Source organism: Halyomorpha halys, unplaced genomic scaffold (assembly GCF_000696795.3).
Source record: "Halyomorpha halys isolate HHAL.00 unplaced genomic scaffold, Hhal_1.1 Scaffold253.1, whole genome shotgun sequence".
Taxonomy (NCBI): Eukaryota; Metazoa; Arthropoda; class Insecta; order Hemiptera; family Pentatomidae; genus Halyomorpha; species Halyomorpha halys.
The window spans coordinates 397,456-417,736 of record NW_027111492.1 but is presented as its reverse complement, the minus strand read 5'-3'; the positions used below and the strand labels follow the sequence as shown (position 1 = coordinate 417,736).

The 20,281-nt window shown below is 31.3% G+C and overlaps 1 protein-coding gene across 1 annotated transcript in view; it reads left to right on the top strand.

Annotated features, from left to right (window-relative positions):
* Prp8 (pre-mRNA processing factor 8) overlaps positions 1-20,281 on the top strand; it is a gene marked incomplete in the record, with an annotated part of 69,745 nt that overhangs the window by 48,586 nt on the left and 878 nt on the right. The window contains 17 exon segments of the mRNA XM_067049531.1: positions 20-256; positions 1,036-1,226; positions 3,398-3,533; positions 3,690-3,859; positions 5,504-5,651; positions 5,751-5,879; positions 6,998-7,158; positions 7,970-8,161; positions 9,960-10,154; positions 10,295-10,466; positions 11,939-12,052; positions 13,563-13,736; positions 13,851-14,044; positions 14,701-14,916; positions 16,345-16,510; positions 16,706-16,909; positions 18,823-19,102. Of these exon segments, the coding sequence (XP_066905632.1) occupies positions 20-256; positions 1,036-1,226; positions 3,398-3,533; positions 3,690-3,859; positions 5,504-5,651; positions 5,751-5,879; positions 6,998-7,158; positions 7,970-8,161; positions 9,960-10,154; positions 10,295-10,466; positions 11,939-12,052; positions 13,563-13,736; positions 13,851-14,044; positions 14,701-14,916; positions 16,345-16,510; positions 16,706-16,909; positions 18,823-19,102 (3,079 nt within the window).

Below are 20,281 nucleotides of genomic sequence, written 5' to 3'. Positions count from 1 at the left end.
TTTTTTTTTTTTTTTTCAGATTGTGAACAAATGGAATACTGCACTGATAGGTCTCATGACCTACTTTAGAGAAGCTGTCGTCAACACCCAAGAGCTTCTCGACTTGTTGGTAAAATGCGAGAATAAAATCCAAACTAGGATCAAGATCGGTCTCAATTCAAAAATGCCTTCGAGGTTTCCACCTGTTGTCTTCTATACACCAAAAGAACTTGGCGGTCTTGGAATGCTTTCCATGGGACACGTACTTATACCTCAGGTTAGTATCGTCATTTTTTTTTTTGTTGTTGTAAAATTAACATTTTTACAACTTTTTTTAATCATAGAAAATTATAACAAATAAACCTTTTGTATTTACAAATGATGAGGAAGATGGTGGGGTCAATATTTATTATTTGCCGACATTTTACCCCATTTTTTAGAGCTTCATCAGGGCTAAAAATATACAAAAAGAACTAAAAATTATTTTGACATTGTTGGACAATAAGATACAAAAAATTAAATTAAGGTTGGCTTAAAATTATGTAAATATAAGTGAAAAGAAAATGGTGTACTAATGGTATTGTGTAGACTGCAAGAACTTATAAGCCAACATTATATTATTTTTACAGATAAAACTATTGATTTAATTTTTGCTAAATTAGCAATATAATACTAATAAAACAAAACAAAAACTGAAATTTAGTTATTTGAAAAATGATAAAATAATAATAATTTATAGACTGTTACAAAATTTAATAATGAAATGCATCAAAGGATTGAAATATAACTTTTAAAGAGAATAATAATGATAATAATTTATAACTAAGAAATAATTAATAATAAAGCTTATAATTCCCAAATTCTGTTAAATGCATTTGGGTTCATTTACGTTAGAAGTATATAATATGTACTGGAGACTGTGAAATATAAATACTTGTGTATAAACTTACTAATTTTTTTTATCCTCATTCAACTTTAATGCTAATATAAGAGGTCTAACGGCACTTTAAAATAATTTTTAAAAATATATTATTATGTTTGCCATTTTGTTTTCAGTCCGACTTGAGGTGGTCTAAACAGACTGATGTTGGTATAACTCACTTCAGATCAGGAATGAGTCACGATGAGGACCAGCTCATCCCTAATCTTTACCGTTACATACAGCCTTGGGAATCAGAGTTTATCGACTCTCAGAGGGTCTGGGCAGAATACGCTCTGAAGAGGCAGGAAGCCAATGCTCAGAACAGGTACTTCAGTTATCACTCTAATATGCTTCAAACCTATTTCTATTTTATAATAAAAGGTAACTTTTTGAAACCATTTGTTTTGGGTGAAACCAAAAAATTGAACCATTGTTGGGGGATGCTTCTTCAACTTAAGGCCAGGCATTACTTCACTTTAAAATGTACTTGTTGGGTTGTAAAGAGTGGACTGTATTTAATAAAATTAATTGAAAAGAATTGAATGAAAAAACAAAATCTGTTGAATAATTTACAATTGGTTGTAAAAGGGCTGTTCATAGTTGAGCGAGTTAATGCGCCAGCTTTGACTGGCTCATAACTGCAGTGGCACCAGGTCAAATCTGGCCTGGGGGTTTAACTTTTATTTCCGTAGTGGTCCCATGAAAATGAAAACTTGACTTCCCCCAACCATAGATAGAATAGGGTAGTAACCTGTAGATAACCCCCCATACCCATATATCAGAAATGACTAGGAAGGGGGCACTAAAAAAAAATGGGTATAGGGGGTGGATGGAAGAAAAAAATTCTGGAATGGGTTTATGAATTTTAATTTGGGGTCCATGGAAGTGGTAGCTATTGATGGTAATGATGATGATAAATGGTGAAGAAATAAAAGAAATTAGAGTTGAACTTACTCCCTCTCCTTTATTCCTGAGGAGTCAGTTCCTAAATGTTTTATTCACACATTATGAGATTGATTTTTAGTGGAAAGAAAAAAAAAAAAGATTTTTCCTTAAAAAATGGCTCTCTAATGCCCTTTATCTCTTCTCTCCCCAGAGGGGATCAGGGGCGGTAGGGGTTTTACTATTGGCCACAAGAGCACTATTAGTGTTTATATTATGGGGAGGGCTCTTTTAGGCTCTTTCGACTTATACAAAACACATATTGTTTATAAAATAAGGCATATCAACCTTCCACATTTTTTTTTAGATTATTGGGATCAACATACTTCAATTAAATTTATTCTGAGAACTGTCAGTAGATACTGGAAATTGATGATTTGAATGGAATGGTAAACTAAAACGAATGTAATTAAATTAATTGAAAGTAATGGAAAGAAATATGAAAGATATCTGCTCTTGTCTTGAACAAAAATAATAAAGTTTCATTTATTTATTAAGTAAAACAAAATAAATGCTATATAAATTAAGCAGAGTTACTAATCTGTTGTATGGTTGAAGAGGCAAAGTCCTAGAGTTAGTGACTTCTATATTACAGTCCCGCGGTTTTCCAATGTAGTTAAAAGAGAATAAGGTTTGCTGCAGTTTTCCGTCTCATTCTGTATAAATAATGGCTTCCCGTTGAAGTAATTTCTGACTGTGACCGTGGCAGTAAGTAAAATTGTGTCTAGGCAATTTGCTTGGATCACTCTTGTTGCTTAATCTGTACTGAGTTCTGATATAGGACTAGACTCAGGTAAAGAGATGGAGAAGAGGGAATGCTATGAGGTCTGGAGCGTATCAAACTTATAACCTCTTTTCTAAGGAGCTTCACTTACGAACTTGATTCCACTTTACTACTTCCGCTGAACCTAAAATCTATTAGTCATTGAAGTTGTATTTCATGTATTAATACATTTTTATTAGTTTAGCCTAAAAATATGTTTTAGGTTTCAAATTAAAGCATGTCTAGCATTTTAAACAACCTATCGATTTTCAGAAATCATGTAATTCTTTGATAATAGTCAAGCAATGTTAATTTTTATGGCGGGTAGTGTTTCAAAAGGAACCTTTAATAGCCCAACCATGTAGAGTATTGAAAATAAAATAAATAAATAGCCGAATTTTTTTATTAAATATAAAAAAAGGAACTTATAAAAATACAAAAATTAAAAAACAAAAAATATCGTTTTTTGTTTTTGCGACATAAATAAAATTGTCTGTTTGTCACCCTGGGTGATGAAGCCCCTTGTGGAGAAATTTCCTCTTGGAGGAGAAGAGCCGCCGGCCGTCGCTTGAAGTGAGTATGAGGGCTGGCCAGCCTGCTAGCAACTACTAACTGCAGAGATAAGGGCGCCTGGGCTGGCGTATGTATAACTGGTATTAGTACCTCTGTCGCAAATAAAAACATGCTAATACATAATTGATACAACAAATACATTTATTTATTGTTTGGAACCCATTAGTAAATATATGTTGGCCACTACATTAATAAAAAATTTACCTGTTTCCTTTTAGGCGTCTCACTCTTGAAGATCTTGAAGACAGCTGGGACAGAGGAATCCCACGTATCAACACTCTTTTCCAGAAAGATCGTCACACCCTAGCCTATGACAAAGGTTGGAGGATAAGGACTGAATTTAAGATGTATCAGGTAATCAACGCTCCTCTATATTATTACTTGTTACAATATTTTTTCTGATTGAGGTATATTAGAAATTTAAACATATAATTTTTTTGTTATTATCTAAGCCTGAAAAATCTAGTTGAGTTAAGTTGTAAAATGATTTTTTTCAATTTTTTTTTTAAGGTACTGAAACAAAATCCATTCTGGTGGACACATCAGCGTCACGATGGAAAGTTGTGGAACCTTAATAACTACAGAACTGATATGATTCAAGCATTGGGAGGTGTAGAAGGTATCCTAGAGCACACGTTGTTCAAGGGAACCTACTTCCCGACGTGGGAGGGTCTGTTTTGGTATGTGGATAAAATTTGTACTGTACATAAAATTTAATGTTCGATGTATTTTCTATTGAGACAACTTGTTTTAAATAGAATTTATTTATCTAGGTATAAAATTGTCTGGAAATGCATGGTTTCAGTTTATGTTTAAACATAACCTCTCTTTTATTTGATTATTTTATCCTGGAGCTGTGTGCATCAGAAATTTTTTAATGGGAAAAATTACTATTGCAGAGATAAATTTAAGTTGAATCTGATAAAATATTTATGATCTATAGTTAGGTTAAACCTGTCGATGATTATTACTTGTGAATATGTCTGGCTGGCCTCTAGACTGCATTCCTCTTGTGCCATGCTGAGCAACATAGGTCTAGCTAGACATGTTTACTTCTTGAATATCTGTAACAGAGAGAGTGTTTGATAATTGCTCTGCAGAACCTGAATGTCAGTACTGGCAAAGAATTAGTAGTAATAGTTCCCACAGTGGTCGATAGATAGTGTTGTGACTTGTTAGCTTATGTAGCAATAGATGGAGCCTCTGGCACATTAGAACTCGGAAACTTTTAACTCCTTGTGGACTATTAGAAGCATTTTTTTGTTTGAAAATTATTCTTTCTTCATTGAGATGATTGAACATATAACTGCCTTTTGTATCAACATAGATAAATATACAACCTAGTTTATAGTTTTTATATGTAGTTATCTTTATTTGGGATTTTTCTTTTTAGGAAGTTGATTATATTAATTTTTAAAATTTTTGAAGTGAAGAAAACTTCTAATTAAAATATAAACTATTCTATATTTTGTGCTTGTACAACGTTTCAGGATATTATCTCATACTCGTGTACTAGTGTATCCTAATATTTGTCAATTTTATCAATTTCTCATTATGAAATCTCGTCATCTATACACATATACTCTACAATTTTATTTAGAACCTACTTTTTTTTACAATCTATTGAATAATTTACAAGGTTGTAAAAGGGCTGTTCGTAGTCGAGTGAGTTAAGGCGCCAACTTTGACTGGCTCATAACTGTAGTGACACCAGTTTGAATCCAGCCTGGGGGGTTTTCTTTTTTTTTTTTGTTGTTCTTTCAAAATTAAAACTTTGCCCCCCCCCACTGTTTTTAGTATGGTGTTGTCCTGTTTATATCCCCTTTTTTTTTTTTAAAAAAAATTTAAGATTCTGTGTGTATATGTGTCGATTTTTCACTGTGGAATTTTTATAATTTTGACATATGTGGGTATATTATTGTATGTGTGTGGGGTATTATCTCCCAACATTTTGTACGCGCACAATATATAGTATTTTTTATTTTCTTTTTAAGTTTTTTTTTCTTTTCCACTTTTTAAAAAAAAGTTAGCTTTATATTTGCATTATTGCTGAGCTGTACTACTGTAGCTATGGCTGGTACATCACTTAAAAATAAATAGCCTTTGGATTGGAGCATTCTCGTTACGAAGAGAAGGAGGCTACAGTGGATAGAAATGTGAAATGCATCTAGCACTGTGTGGGTTTAAGTTTTTGGTACACATTAGTCTTTTTTATTTCTATACAGTGGCTACAACAAACAATGTTAGCAGCACCTTAAAAACAATTTCATCGAGACTATTAACATTTAATTATAACTTTTTTTTATTCCCGATTATTCTTTTAGGGAGAAAGCCTCTGGGTTCGAAGAATCTATGAAATATAAAAAGCTGACTAACGCCCAGCGCTCTGGTTTGAATCAGATTCCCAACAGAAGGTTCACATTATGGTGGTCACCCACAATTAACAGAGCTAATGTCTACGTCGGTTTCCAGGTTTGTCATAATCTTTATGGTTTTGTGATAATTATATTTCCTTAATGATTTTCTTATGTCTTGTCCAATACCAGAGTAAATAATTCAAATCATTTTTAGGTACAACTCGATTTGACAGGCATCTTTATGCATGGTAAAATCCCAACTTTGAAAATTTCTCTTATTCAAATTTTCCGTGCTCACTTGTGGCAAAAAGTTCACGAATCAATCGTCATGGATCTTTGTCAGGTATGTTTTTGTTTTTTTAATTAATTCAAATTTACAACTGTATAAGGTACAAGAGTCGAGTATGGGCTAAAATTTTAAAATTTTGATTTGGAAGGTTACTAAAAATTTAATTTTGAAGATGAAGAGTTGAAAATTTGCCATTAAATAAATAATACAATCGGAGTGTATGTATATGTCACAGGTTTTAGTGAAAAAACTTTTGGACGATAGTTTCCTTTTAAAACTGCAATTTCCAAAATTTGTAGTAGAAGTATTAGATCATATTTTACAGGCGAATTCATCAAATTTGGCAACTGTTATTTAACTAATGTGGTAATTTCTTAAAACATGATAAATGGGTTTCATCTCCCCATTGTCAGCATTATTATACAATTGTTCTGTAATGTTTTTTATGCATTTTAAATAATGTTATTTATCATTTACAATTTTTTATATATAACAATATTAATTTATCCTTTACCTTATCCTATCATTTTTAAATGATACTCCTATTTGTATAGTCAATAAAATTATATTTTATATTTTATTTACCATCAGTTATTTATTAATTTTTGATGAGGTATTAATAGTTTACCGTAAATCTATGAGAGATGGTCGCGGGTGTGTTCAGTTAAAATACACAAATAAACAAAACTTATTTATTTGTGCTGATGTTTCGACATGAATTTCAGGCCTTCATCGGGGTAATTTAATGTGGACTTTAGACTGACTGTATCTTCGCTCAAGTCACCCTAACGGAGGCCTGAAATTCAGTTCGAAATGCCAGCACAAATAGGTTTTGTTTATTTGCGTATCTTAGCTGACCACATCTCTGACCATCTTCTACTCTTATTAATAATAGGCGCTATGTTCCAGCTAGTACCTGGGCCTCTCATAACCTTCCTACACTCTCTCTTATCCTGAGCAAGTATCATCAATATTCTAATTCCCATCTTCGTTAATGTTTCATGTTCCTTATCCAACCACTTCAAGCATTGTCTTTTACTATGTCTTTCACCAAATTGGTTTTCCTGTTGGTGTCTGAAGACTTATTACTTGTGCATAAATGCTACATGACCCAACTATCTGATTGTTATTAGTTAGTCTGTTATTAACGACAGTTATCAATGTAAATACAGGTATTTGACCAAGAGTTGGATGCGTTGGAGATCGAAACTGTTCAGAAAGAAACCATCCATCCCAGGAAGTCTTACAAGATGAACTCTTCCTGTGCTGATATTCTCCTATTCGCAGCCTATAAGTGGAATGTCTCCCGTCCATCGCTGCTTGCTGATTCCAAGTAGGTTTTGTTTTCACATTAAATTTTTCTATAAATTCTGTATTCATCAAAAGTTGTTTTATTAATAATTTAGTTTCTTTGTTGCATGATATACAGCATAATCTCAGTAATCTGAACTTTGATACTATAAACACTCCCGTAATTCAAACTCACGTAAAAAAAAGTTGTTTTTTTTTTGAGAAAACTCAGCAGGCTAACTACATTTTTGTTTTTAAATTAAAGGACACAAGTGTAACAGACATTTTTAACTTCCTGATTTATAGGCAAGTTATTGTACTAACCATGAAAATCAAAGGTGGATCTATTTTGTAAATAACTTGATTATCTAAAACTAATTTAATTAGTATTAGATTTAAGTGAAATTCAAATTTTGTTGGTGATCTCATTATTTTTTATCATGTTTTAAATAGATCCATCCAAAGAGTATTTTTTATTTTTGTTTATACTTTTTTTAACTAATAAATAACAATCTTATAATTTTAACAAATTGAATAATCTCTTAGTATTACTCAGGATGTAAAAGAAAAAATAAATTTTTAATTTTTTAAAACTTCAAGCTGTCAATTTTGCAATAAAATATGTTAGAAAAAAATAAATACATAAAAATAGCTATGTATATTAATATTGTTGAATTTGTTTACACCATTTTTCGTGATACTTTCTGTAATCCAAACTTTTTAGTAATCTGAACCAACCCACTGCAGCATTCAGTTCGTATCATCGACATTACAGTGTTCTTTACTTTATACTACTAACGGTAGAACTCTTAATACTAATTAAGATATGAAGATGAAATTGTTTTCTATTTTAGAGATACTATGGATACAACAACTACCCAGAAGTATTGGATTGACGTTCAGCTGAGATGGGGTGACTACGATTCTCACGATATAGAACGTTATGCTAGAGCTAAATTCTTGGACTACACTACGGATAATATGTCCATCTATCCTTCACCAACGGGAGTTCTCATTGCTATAGATCTTGCCTACAATTTGCACAGGTATTTTTCATTTATATTGATATTCAGATTATTAGCAATAGTCATGATGGAAATTTATTAATTTTTATGTGTTTAAAAAAATTATTTTTAAGTGCCCGAAATACCTATCGGTGAAGATTTTCCATGTATTTTACTTGGCCAAATCTGCAGTTACTAACATTATAAAAACATTATTTTTGCAAACTATCATAATTCATACAATCATCAAACTTCATTTATTATGAATAAAATAATTTAAAAACATAATTTGATGGCAGTGGTAATGTGAACAATGAAGGTACAACTGCGTTCAGGTAGGCTTCCTGACCGTAGCTTTCATTCATATTTAAGGGTCAATTCTGAATAAATTATGGGAAGATTGCTGATTGACCGTGTGAATAGATGAATGGAATATGGTCTGGGTGCAGTAAAAAAAAACCCAAGTAGTAAATGATTATACTATTTTTATTGAGCCCTAATAATAATAAAAATAGTATACTGATTTATTAGTTGAGTTTTTTTTTTTTTACCGCCCCTGGACCATATTCCATTCACCTGAATAAATTATGTTTTTTTACACTATTGAATATGAGCCAACATTTTGCCCCACTGGGCAGGACTTCATCAGAGCTAAAAAAGATCCAAACACTAAAATAAGGTAACAAGGTAAGAAGATAGATAACATGAAATAAAAGTAAACTTAGGTGTTGCTAATTATGATTAAAAATATGTGAAAAAATTTATATAAAAATGGAGAAAATAAAATAAGATGTACATTGAAACATAAAATTAAATGAGCATTACAAAAAGGTTTTAGACAATGAAAATAGAAATAATAACAAATAAAAAAGTAGTTTAGCCAGAATAAAAAAAAAATTAGCCAGTTTAGCCAGAATTTCTGCCTATAACTCCCTGAAGAAGACCTGAAAATCAGGTCGAAACGTAGGCACAAATAAATAATCCTTTGTTTATTAGTGTTTTTCTGCTGACCTTACCCCTCCCCCCCTGACTCTCTTCTCCTCCCAAATAAAAAAGTAGATAAAAAATAAAGTAAATTAGTAAAAACCCTGGGCGTTGATGACCTCAGGGTTTTTACGCCCTAAAGCCCCAGACAACAACAAAGTAGATAAAAAAAAAAATATACAATACATACTAAAAGACAGAAAAAAGGGTGTAAGAATTATGGGGAAAAAATGAACAAAATAAGACACCGTACTGAATGCAGGTAAGCACGAGAATGAAGCTCTAGGCAGACAGAATTGGTGGTTAACTAATGTTACATTTGTAAGTAAAAAGATATAAAATAATGTTAAAGATAATATTAGGTAATTTAAACAAATATTAAATATAGGCATACATCAAATGATAATTTGCATAAGGGAAAGAAATTATATAAAAAATATGTGTGGATAAAATACAAAAAGAAATGAAACTAAAAAATAGATAAAATAAATATAATATAGTGAAGACAAGAAAATAGAATAGCGGTACAAACGTGTGGAAATTATATAATAAAAATATTAATTATAAAGTAATAAATGTAAGTATAAGTTGGAAGTAACTGATGAATATAAAATACAGATAAAATGTATAAACATAAAAGATAAAGGATGGATAGTAATTGTAAAATATCTTGTATTAAACATATTTCCTAGCTTCCTTTCTATTCTAAGTAATTAGTACTCAATGCCACTCCTATATCTTAGAAAACCTGCAATTCAAATTCTGATTATTATTTCACCTTGTATCTCTTATTTTTTACAACTTATTTTGATAAAAAATGGAAAGATTTATGATTGTCATGTTTCGTTTTTTTCAGTGCTTATGGTAACTGGTTCCCAGGTTGTAAACCACTGATCCAGCAGGCGATGGCTAAAATCATGAAGGCAAATCCTGCCCTATATGTGTTAAGGGAGAGGATCAGGAAGGCCTTGCAGCTGTATTCATCTGAGCCCACTGAACCTTACTTATCTTCTCAGAATTATGGAGAACTGTTCTCGAACCAAATCATCTGGTTAGTTGTATATTTGAAAGCTTATTTCTATGAATATCCAATTTTCTTTTGTGTTATAATACCTGGTTCTCATTGATCGGACCAATTATATTCTTATATTATTTACAACATTCAGAGACAATTTTTTTTTTTTTGTTTAGGTTCGTTGATGATACCAATGTGTACCGTGTAACTATTCACAAAACTTTTGAAGGTAACCTTACCACAAAACCCATCAATGGAGCTATTTTCATCTTTAATCCCCGTACTGGACAGCTCTTTTTAAAAATTATTCATACATCTGTGTGGGCTGGACAGAAACGTCTCGGTCAGGTGAGCTAAGTCGGAAATGTATTTTGGAAAAATAAAAAAATATTGTTCTAATAAGAAATTTTTTAGTCTGATATTATTGAGATTCGAGTTGACTCTGATTTAGTATTATTGTTTGATAATATTATTACTTCATCTTTTCAAGAAATATTATTACTAGGCTTTTTCCATTTATTTTATCTTGGTTTTACAATTTTAATTCATATATATTTTTGATATAATAGACATAACTAATATATATTTGTTGGATAAGCGGACCCTAGTAACAAATAAATTATTTTCAAAAGAATCTTAATTACAGTTCTTTTGAAAATTGGGATTGAAAAGTTTTGGAAACCTATCTCTTCTACCAGTAAAAAAGTAAGTACTATAACTCCCGAGCCTGTGTTTGGCATTAGCCTGAGCTATGCAATAAGCACTATAAAGGCAGCTTATCGATTAAAAGCCAAGCGTCACTGGCCTAACAAAAGACTAAGACAGGCTAATCTGCTTCGGTTGGACAGGAGCTCTCTTAGGATATTACCGGGACCTATACAGGTCACTGTAGATTAAACAAACACATTTTTAACCTCAAGCTAACAGAGTCATCCCTGTGCAGATTCTGCAATGCCGAGGATGATACAGCATACCACATAATATGTTGGTGTGACCAATTTGCAGGTTTAATGTTTAGGGTGGATCCCAAGCAGTGCGAGCTGATCAACCCCTTAAGTCTATTAAGATTCTTCGAATCTTCATAACTTAAGATCTAATGAGCTTGCCCCAGTGTTGTAATAGTTATTGTCATTGGCACACAATAGACCTTATTAGCCACAGTGCTTCTGTGCCAACTAAAAAAAATTTGCAGTGAATAAGATGGACGTGTTAGGTTGTTGGGTTTAATAACGAATGGATCTCTAAAATGTTAATAAACACTGAACTGATAGGTAAACAGCCGCAAAGGATAGACCAAAGCGTAGGTAGGAGTACATCAAGACTTATCTGGTAGATTTGAGTTTGGATTGACATAATTGTGAAGATGTGTGTAGCCAGTGATTGGTCATATCGGCTTGGGCCCAGAGTTGGGAAACTATGAAACTAATAGCTAATGTTGCCATGGATACAATATTTATTTATCAATGGTTCATTCATGAATAAGGGTCGTATCCATGGCAACTTTATCTATTAGTTTCAACTATAGCTAATATTACCATGGATACGATATTTATTTATCAATGGTTCATTCATGAATAAGGACCGTATCCATGGCAACTTTATCTATTAGTTTCAACTATAGCTAATTTTTCCCCATCTCTGATTGGGCCAAAGATTCATCACAATATTTTCACCTCAAAAATCAGCAATCTTAGTCAATGCCCAAGCTTGAATTAATGCTGTACTAGAGAGATTATTTTTGAAACATGGAAATAATATAAATTAAATATTTTTTGCTAGATTTTGTTATAATCACATTGAACCTTTATCTTAAATTTTAGTTGGCGAAATGGAAAACTGCTGAAGAAGTAGCTGCTTTGATCAGGTCATTACCTGTTGAAGAACAGCCAAAACAAATCATCGTCACGAGGAAGGGAATGTTGGACCCTCTTGAGGTGAGTTTCTTAATGATCAATGTTCTTAGTTCATCTCTATCTTTTAATATACTTCTTTGTTTTATAATAATAATAATAATAATATTGTTTATGGGGCAACCCGCCATATAAATAGTGTTAGCCTGTAAAGTACTAATATTTAAAATATATAAGAAGATGGTCAGTCAGTTTACAACTATTTTTGTTTCACTTTTGACCGCAACCCTGACCATCCTCTTATATATCAATTTTTACGGTCAACTATATATACATATATACTAATATTTAATTTCTAATAATATTTAAATAATAATAACAACAATATACAAACTATTTTATTATTATATAAGCTAATAACAAATGGTATACCCAAACTCGGATTTATACAAAATAAAAAACAAAACAATATTATTATTATTGTTTTATGGTTTTGAAAAATTATTTAAGATATTTAGTTAGTATTACTCTTACAGTCATTTTTATCCAATCGATCACTCTTCATTTCAGTTAATAACATAACCTCTTCCAAGGTTGCTATCTAAGTCCCATTCTATTTTATCTTTTCATAAATGATTACCTGAAATTTAAAAAGGTAGATATAGCCCTTTTTGCCGATGATAGAGCAATTTTCGCCTCCTCATTCCATTTTGACACGATTGGTAATAGGCTAAAAGATGTTCTCAAAGAAACATCTAAATTCCTTTAAAAAATGGGTATTAGTTTTAAATATTGATAAAACAGAAGCCATTATTTTCACAAAACTATGGCCTATACTTCCATCATCCACAGATTTAAGTAATACCCTCCTCCCTTTTACCAAAGCAATTAAATACTTAGGAGTCACCTTGGACAGCAAACTATTATTTAACCACCACATCAATTTGAAATTAGAAAACGCAAGAAAAATTCTATATCAAATGTATCCCATACTTTAATAAAAAATCAAAATTAACCAGTAGAAATAAATTGATTATATATAAAGTGATACTAAGACCCATCTAAACTTATTATGCCTTCCCCATATGGAGCTTAATTATAGTTCGACCAATATAAAAAAAAACTCAAGTATTTCAAAACAAATATAGACACCGTAGAGGATTAGATTTATAAACTGACACATTATTTCTTCCAGTCTTGCCCTGACTCATTAAACCCTCTTATCATAGAAATAGTAAATTACATTAAAACTACAATCTGTAGATTACAACACAAACATTTTGTGTGAATACAAAAGAACTAAACATATATTAATGTAAATATAAATCAGTGATTTCATGTTACTCAATGATATATATTTTATTTTATCCAATGTTATGTATTTGGTATTAATTCAATAATGTTTTGGTTTTATTTTTACCAAAATGTAAAATAGAGAAGTTTGCAAAGTGTAATTAGTATCAGGACAATTGAACTGTATTGTATAAGGGGTTATCCCAAAATGATATAGTAAATATTGTACATTTTATATCTATGCAATAAGAATATGTTTGAAAAAAATGTAATTATTTCACTAATGAAGTTTTTAAAATAGGTCCATTTGCTCGATTTCCCGAACATTGTGATCAAGGGCTCCGAACTGCAGCTTCCTTTCCAAGCTTGTTTGAAAGTCGAAAAGTTTGGTGATCTTATTCTGAAAGCTACGGAGCCTCAGATGGTCCTGTTTAATCTCTATGATGATTGGCTCAAGACTATTTCTTCTTACACTGTAAGTATACACTTATTGTTTTCTTAAATGTCTATATGATTATTTCTAATTTAAATAAATTGAGGAAAATTAAAATTTGGTTCATTCTTTATATTTTTTTTTATTAAATTACAGGCATTTTCTCGTTTAATTCTGATCCTTCGAGCCCTTCACGTCAACACGGAGAGGACCAAAGTAATGCTGAAGCCGGACAAGACGACTATCACCGAACCACATCACATCTGGCCGACTCTTTCTGACGATGAATGGATCAAAGTAGAAGTCCAACTCAAGGATCTAATTCTGGCCGATTACGGAAAGAAAAACAAGTAAATAAATAACCTTTATTTTATATAAGTTCAAATTTATTAAGCAATTTTCTCTCGATTAGAATTACTTATAGCCGACCCTCATGATAAGTCAAGCTCGGCAAAACAAACTTGACAAAATTATTAACTCCTATAATGATAAACGTATTATGATCACTGATAGTAATTCAATATCTAATTTATATATAATTAGTCTCATTAATTTATAATGATATAATGTGAATCTAGAATTTATCTCGTATAGTTATTGAACTTAATATATTGACCGAGGAATGAGAGAACTTTTAAGTTTGAAAAACTCTCAAAGTCTTTTAGGTATAGTAATAGGGACAACAGACTCCTTTGAAAATATTACATAATTTGTTCCCACAGTTTTCCTTTTAGAAGTAGTTGAATTAAGCCATAAGTCTTTAAACTACCTTAAAGTGAAAAGTTTTTTCTTTGTCTTATAAAATTTAGTGAAAAAGACAAATAAGTTTTCTCATACTACTGTTGGTATATTGTCTTAAGTTCTATTTTGTCATAGTTTTTATGATTCAAATATCCAAGTTTTTCAAATAAATTCCCTCGAAGAAATATCATATCTTCATTTTATATCCTATTTGCCAAAAGCTTTTAGATTGTTGTTGGTATTAACATATTTACAATAATTTCAGTGTAAACGTGGCATCACTGACTCAGTCAGAAATAAGAGACATCATCTTGGGTATGGAGATATCTGCGCCTTCCGCTCAAAGGCAACAGATTGCGGAGATAGAGAAACAGACCAAAGAGCAATCTCAACTCACTGCTACGACAACAAGAACAGTCAACAAACATGGTGACGAAATCATTACAGCGACAACATCGAATTATGAAACTCAAACTTTCAGGTAAGAATTGGAATAAAGTATTTTATTTTTTCAGTTTAATTCAAATTTATCAGTGGAAAAAAATATGAGACTTTTAATGTTGCAGTTGGTCTCATTATATTTCATTTAGTATTTTATTTTATTTTTTCAGTAAATTCAATTTTATCAATGGAAATTATGCAAATTTTCTATTATTGAATTAATAATAATGATGCACATTTACAATTATTGGATTAATAATAATGAGTGTATATCGTTATTAGGCTTTTAGGGCTTTAATGAAAACCATGTAGCAAGCTGATATTAGATTAATATTTTAATTTGTCATCTTCTAAAGGTTTTTTTCTTTTTTTTTTTTATTCATTAATCATCATAGATCCTCATCATGACATTTTTTTTTTTTAATTTATGGAGAATTAATTCATATTAGATTCTAATTTTTTTTTTAAGTCTAAAATAGAAGGCAACTACAGTTTATAATGGTTTTATTCTTTTATTTGTTTCCTAATATTTTAAATACTGTATCAGATTTTAATTACAATAAAAAAAGCTGAATATGAAATTATTTTCAAGAATGTTCATTTCGCAAAAAAAAAAAATTAGAAAACTCAAGGCTCCATCTGTATCTAATATTGATACCTTGGATTTATGTTGTGATATCAAAATCCTGAAAAAAAATTATTACTCCACCTTAAAAAATACAGTCTGCAAAAATTTTAGTTGTTAAATTAGCAAACAATTTCGAGTTAAGGTCTATGACCTGACTTGATCACAAGAGGGCCAAGGTTTCTTTATGGATACCTTCAATTATTCAAGAAAAATACTGTAGTTTTTTTTTTTTGTTTGGGCTAATAGCTAAAAAATTTTCTTTTGAGACCATATAAATATTTTTTATTATAATTGATAAACACATTAGTTGTGTGTTACAGCCTAAATTTTAGGTCTACATCTGGGTGAAAACAAAGCAAGATAAGAACCAGTTTAGTTTAGAAACAATTAATATTTTTTCTCATTACTGCTGTACTAATGCCACTTCCAACCACCTTCCATTCATCTATTTATTACCATAAAGTATACATACTAAACAGTCTCTCTTTTTTTTTAATGAATTGAAGGGAAGTCTGAGGCAGTTGGCAAACAGATACCGTGGCTTGTAAAGGTTAAATTAAGATGGTTTATGGTACATCTAAACTGAGTTTGACTGTAGGAGAAGGAAGCTCATACATATCCCTCTCCAACTCCTCCACTACTCACCATAGAGTGGATGAGTGGCCAGAAGAGTGTCATTCGACGGGAGAAAGTTCGCCTCTCCTTACCCACAGGCAAACTCATCTTAGATATGCTATACTTAAGTTTAAATCTAAGTATTAAATTAAGAATCGACCGCTGATGATTTCGTATAATAAACTCAACTCCTATTTCTATTAATTTTCTTTTCTCAATTTCTAGTTCGAAGACCGAATGGAGAGTAAGAGCTATTTCTGCCACTAACCTTCACCTCAGGACGAACTATATTTATGTCTCATCAGACGATATTAAAGAGACTGGCTTCACTTACATCCTCCCGAAAAATGTTCTCAAGAAATTTGTCACAATATCAGATCTCAGAGCTCAGGTAAACTAATATACTCAACAATAATAATTTTAAAAATTGATTTTACATTTCTTAGATATACTTAGATGATATAATAAATATCATACTAACTATTGGTTTAAATTCATTTTTAAATTGTATCTATAAGTTTATATCAACAATTAGTAAATTAAAATTATATCTTAACTAACTAAAGTGATTTTTAATGATACACAGATTGCTGGCTATTTATATGGTGTTAGCCCCGCAGACAACCCACAGGTAAAGGAGATCAGGTGTATAGTGATGCCTCCGCAGTGGGGTACCCATCAAACGGTTCACCTTCCACAATCGCTCCCTAGCCACCAGTTCCTGAAGGACATGGAGCCTCTCGGGTGGATCCACACGCAGCCAAACGAGCTTCCTCAACTTTCCCCTCAGGTATATTTTACTATTATTCTTTACAAAAATTCTTAGACTAAATCTTTTTCAATCAAAAATTTTTTTTATCAATTCTTCTATAAAGATATTAATATAAACTCAAATTTTTTATGTATTTGGTCTAGGATAAAAGTTTTGCCGGTACTTTTTAACACTTAAGAATTTAGTTCCTTCTTTTTTCTTTTTTTTTTTATATTCTCTTAAACGTAATTACTATTTTTTGTTTAATTGAGTATAATCATGAATTTTTTTTTCCCTTTATTAATTTATTTATATTATTACTGAGAAATATTAAATGGTGAAGAAAAACAATCAGTTTAATGCCGTACACCTCTTCCAACCAGAACAGTAGTGTAGGTTAGAATTGTTCATAAATAAATAGTTTTTAATTATTGGAGAAGTTTGTCAGGGAGGGTGCGGTCAGCAAAGAACAACATAAATAAACAAAACCATATTTATTTATTTTATGCTGACGTTTCGACCTGAGTTTCAGGTCTTCATCAGGGGTTGTGGCGTAGAAGGTAGGCTAGCAACTCGTGACGTGTATGTAGATGGTTGTTATCACGTCGTTGGCCCCATGTTACTGGATTGCTGAGTTGCTAGCCTACCTTCTACGCCACAACCCCTGATGAAGACCTGAAAACTCAGGTCGAAACGTCAGCATAAAATAAATAAATATGGTTTTGTTTATTTATGTTGTTCTTTGCTGATCGCACCCCCCGACAAACTTCTCCAATCATTAATCTACGGTCAACTATCTACACCTCATTATAAATAGTTTTTATTCTTTCATTGTTTTTCTTGACCTCAAGGCAGAACATCTTTTAGTTTATTTACGGTCAATCATCTATATTGTAATGTATAATATAAAATTAAATTATCTGAATGTTATGTTTTTTGTTACTATGGTTACACTGTATTAATAAATACAACCCCAATAAAACCCAATAGGGTTGTTATGGAAACATCACATAAGTAATACATCTGACTACATAAAGGGAAGTGATAGATACACAGTTGCAAATGTTCCTCCACCAACCCTCCGCTCTTCTCCACTTGGTCTATTCCAAAAAACTGTACGCAGCATGCTTAGTACGCATTTTTCCCTCCCAAATTCTGTACTGTGCATGCTCCGTACAGTAGACAGTCAGAAGTGGTTGTTGGAACAGACCTACTCTAATAGGCTACAATATATGTAATAGGGGTATTCATGATCTTTAGTTTAATATGTTAAATCGAAAAATTAAGTTAAATGGAGAAATATTTCCTTCTTTAATCATGGTTGAGAGTGTTACGAGGTCTGCTAAATGGAGACTGATGTCAGGCAACAGGCCAGGTGAGCTTGTCATCATTTTGTTTGTTGTGTTTGGGTACTTGCTCGTAGGTTGTGTATTAGTATTGTTTTGGATGTTTTTATAACTAATAAAGCAATGAATAACAATAATAATAATAATGTAATGACAGTTGTCAATTAAATCATCTTGATTCTGTTCCTCACAAGTTAGAAGATCAAGAAGGCACTCAGTAGCCCAACTTTTCCTTTTCACTTACTTTAGGCATGTTGTAATAAATTACTTTAATCAAAACTTAAAAGTAAACAATGACATGAAGCTTTGGATGGAAAGGTTATAAAACAAGCTGCTCAGAAAATCCGCTTGAAGCTCTTATGCATCTAACATTTAACACGACTTTAAATAGGGCTGCTCACACTCCTATACTTAAAACATTTTACATTTAACACAAAATCATGAATACCCCTAACATGTATACAATGTAAATCTTCAATATATAAAATGAAAATTTTAACAAATCAAGGTAATAAAGGAATCGAAGCAAAGTAAATGAAGTTAACTGATCAAACTATCTTCTGTAAAATAATGAATACTATTTCTTAATATTTTTTTTTATTGCAGGATATTACAACACACGCTCGAGTAATGGCTGACAATCCTTCATGGGACGGTGAAAAGACCGTTATCATAACATGCAGCTTCACACCTGGATCTTGCTCACTCACCGCTTACAAACTTACCCCTTCAGGGTTTGAGTGGGGCCGGCAGAACACGGACAAAGGGAACAACCCTAAGGGCTACCTGCCTAGCCATTACGAGAAGGTACAGATGCTCCTCTCGGACAGGTTCCTTGGATTCTTCATGGTACCAGCTCAAGGCTCGTGGAACTACAACTTCATGGGTATTTTTTTATTTATATTATCTATTTGTGAATTTAAAATTAATCGGTATTCTCTAGAACAGTGTTTTATAAAGTACGGTACACTTATCCATTCAGGGATTTAGGAAGAGTTTATAAGTTGCTTTAAACAATTAAAGACATTTTTCCTTGCAAGTATTTTGTTTGTGTGTAATTGTACACGTGGCTTTATCGGACACTTTGGTTTTATGCAATCTTCCGTGATAACATAGTCGACACAAAAGCCTCCAGTAGGTTGGAGGCTGTTGTTTTCGCACATGTCCAATATGTAGATTTTTGGGTTTTTAAGCAATTTTTCTCATTGTAAAGGTTTATATGATTTGCTTAGTTTGATTATTTTCACAAAATATAATTTTTTTGTCTAACACTCAAGTTAAGGCCCACTGGTTGTAGTTTAGTATTTCTAAACTGAATTGAATAGTAGCACTTGATAAACCGAAAATTATGAAAGTTATATATAATTCATTATAAATAAATATTCTGTTTTGTTTGTTTATTTATTTTTTATATTCTAAAAGGGGATAATTATTTTTTCTTATTACTATTGAAGTCTATGGGAATGGGATAGCTCAGTCAGTAAGGTGCTGTTGATTTGAATCCGGCTGGAGTAGACAATTATTTATTCCATAAAATCAGCTGTGAGTCAACTTTGTGGGTTTGGGAGTCCTCCTGGGGCATACTCGGCCACTATAAAGTAGATTCTCCTAGTTGGGGAAATAAGGAGAAAGGAAATTGATTTTACTCGTTAAACCATATATTATAGAACTTCTTGTAATTGTATGTAACAATAGTACTATATTAGTGTGAAAATCTTAAAATTAGTTATTATTTGTGTAATAACAACTTGATGAATCTACCATTGTTATTTATTAATGTTATTTTTTTTTCTGTCCAGAGCTCTTTCTTTGGGTTAGTTTTATTTTGTAGAATTCGATATCTAATAAGCATCTTCTTATTTTCCATTTCTTTTACTTGTTACATTTTCTTCTCATTTCATCTCTCAAAGTTTTTTTTTGTTCTATCAAGTATTTTATCATTTATCATCTTTCCTGTTGTTTTCTTATCTATTATATTTTCTTTTAACTATCTTCTATATTATTTATTTTTATATTAAATATTGTTTTGCTTTATTAAAAAAAAAAAATTATCAGTTATATTGCA